We start from the raw sequence: 1,825 nt of genomic DNA, 5'->3' as shown, positions 1-1,825 counted from the left end.
GAACCGCTAGTTTACGAGGATTAAACACACCAACACCGGTTGTCAAGCGTTGGTCGGGGGACGAACACAGGCACAAAGTCACACACACACACACACACACACACACACACACACACACACATACAAGGTTCCACGCAGTAGGACTGAACCCGGAACCATGTGGTTGAGAAGCAAGCTTCTTAGGAATTACACAGCAACGGTTAGACTAAGCGTCGCTGATGAGGTCTAACAGAGCAGAAACATGTCCAGAGTTGTTACTTGGATATCAGACGCACTGCACACTGCTTTGTAGTATGCTCATATAACAATAACAACCGATATTAAAATTTGGTTGGTTGATTGTCTTGTTATGATTTATGTTGTATAGAATGAATGAGAGAGAGAAGGAGTAAAAGAAAGACACAAAGGAAGTTAACATAGGCGCAGGAGTGGCTGTGTGGTAAGTAGTTTGCTTACAAACCACATGGTTCTGGGTTCAGTCCCACTGCGTGGCACAATGGGCAAGTGTCTACTACTATAGCCTCAGTCCAACCAAAGCCTTGTGAGTGGATTTGGTAGACGGAAACTGAAAGAAGCTCGTCGTATATATATATATATATATATATATATATATATATATATGTTTGTGTCTCTGCGTTTGTCCCCCAGCATCGCTTGACAACCGATGCTGGTGTGTTTACGTCCCCGTAACTTAGCGGTTCAGCAAAAGAGACCGATAGAATAAGTACAAGGCTTACAAAGAATAAGTCCTGAGGTGGATTTGCTCTAATAAAGGCGGTGCTCCAGCATGGCCGCAGTCAAATGACTGAAACAAGTAAAAGAGTAAAAGAGTAAAAAGAGTATAAGAGGTGCCTCTATGATGTGTCCTGGAGCCAAGAATTGCAAATGAAAAGAGTTGCAGCAAAATTTGTACCTTGCTTGCTCACGGAAGTGTGAGACAGTTTTTGACCAAAATGGTATGACCTCGCTTACTCACCCTTGACAACCGATGCTGGTGTGTTTCCGTCCCCGTAACTTAGCGGTTCGGCAAAAACCGATAGAATAAGTACTAAGCTTCCAAAGACTAAGTCCTGGGGTCGATTTGCTCTACTATTAAGGCGGTGCTCCAGCAAGGCCGCAGTCAAATGACTGAAACAAGTAAAAGGGAGTAAAGAGTAAAGAGTATATATGGGCTCAGATCAAACACTTTGCCTAGCTTGTACGTCTCCGAATTTATGTTACCTCACTCAACTTCACTTTGTCTTTTCACTAAACATTCTGGATGTAATAAACGCTCAAAATATCCTACCGTTGCCAAGTTGTGTTGGTCTCCATGTGTGCTGGTTGTTTCCAATCACATAGCCATCGAAAAGTGCACATTGTTCAGCTCTCATGTCTCTGTTGTTTACACACACCTACAACAAAAAATTATGACGTATGTATGCATGTATGTCTGTATGTATGTATGAATGCACATGGATAGGTACATACGAAGGGGTGCTGAAAAGTTCCTGGGTAAAGGAAAATATAGGATCAATTAATTATGATTTTATTCAACATATTCCTGTTTCACATTCACACACTCATTGCAGCGGTCCTTCGGTTTTTCTAAGTCCTGTAAAGGAACTCTGGAAGTTCGGACCCCGACCAGGCTTTTCGCGATACCCTGAATGCCAGGAACTTTTCAGCACCTCATCGTACATACAATTATACACACTCATACACACACGCACGCACCCGCACACACACACACACACACACACACACACAAAATGTATGTATTATGTATGTATATATACACACATAAATACACATATATTGGGTAGAGCTGCTTATTTCCCCTATA

The 1,825-nt window shown here is 42.2% G+C and overlaps 1 protein-coding gene across 1 annotated transcript in view; it reads right to left on the bottom strand.

Moving 5' to 3' along the window:
- Nucleotides 1-1,825, bottom strand: part of LOC106879716 (A disintegrin and metalloproteinase with thrombospondin motifs 3-like) — a 75,471-nt gene that overhangs the window by 12,012 nt on the left and 61,634 nt on the right. The window contains exon 14 of the mRNA XM_014929396.2: nt 1,283-1,394. Coding sequence (XP_014784882.2) covers nt 1,283-1,394 — 112 coding nt within the window. The remainder of the gene's footprint in view (nt 1-1,282; nt 1,395-1,825) is intronic.

Source organism: Octopus bimaculoides, chromosome 23 (assembly GCF_001194135.2).
Source record: "Octopus bimaculoides isolate UCB-OBI-ISO-001 chromosome 23, ASM119413v2, whole genome shotgun sequence".
In the NCBI taxonomy this organism is placed as follows: domain Eukaryota; kingdom Metazoa; phylum Mollusca; class Cephalopoda; order Octopoda; family Octopodidae; genus Octopus; species Octopus bimaculoides.
This window is presented reverse-complemented; position numbering and strand designations above follow the sequence as displayed.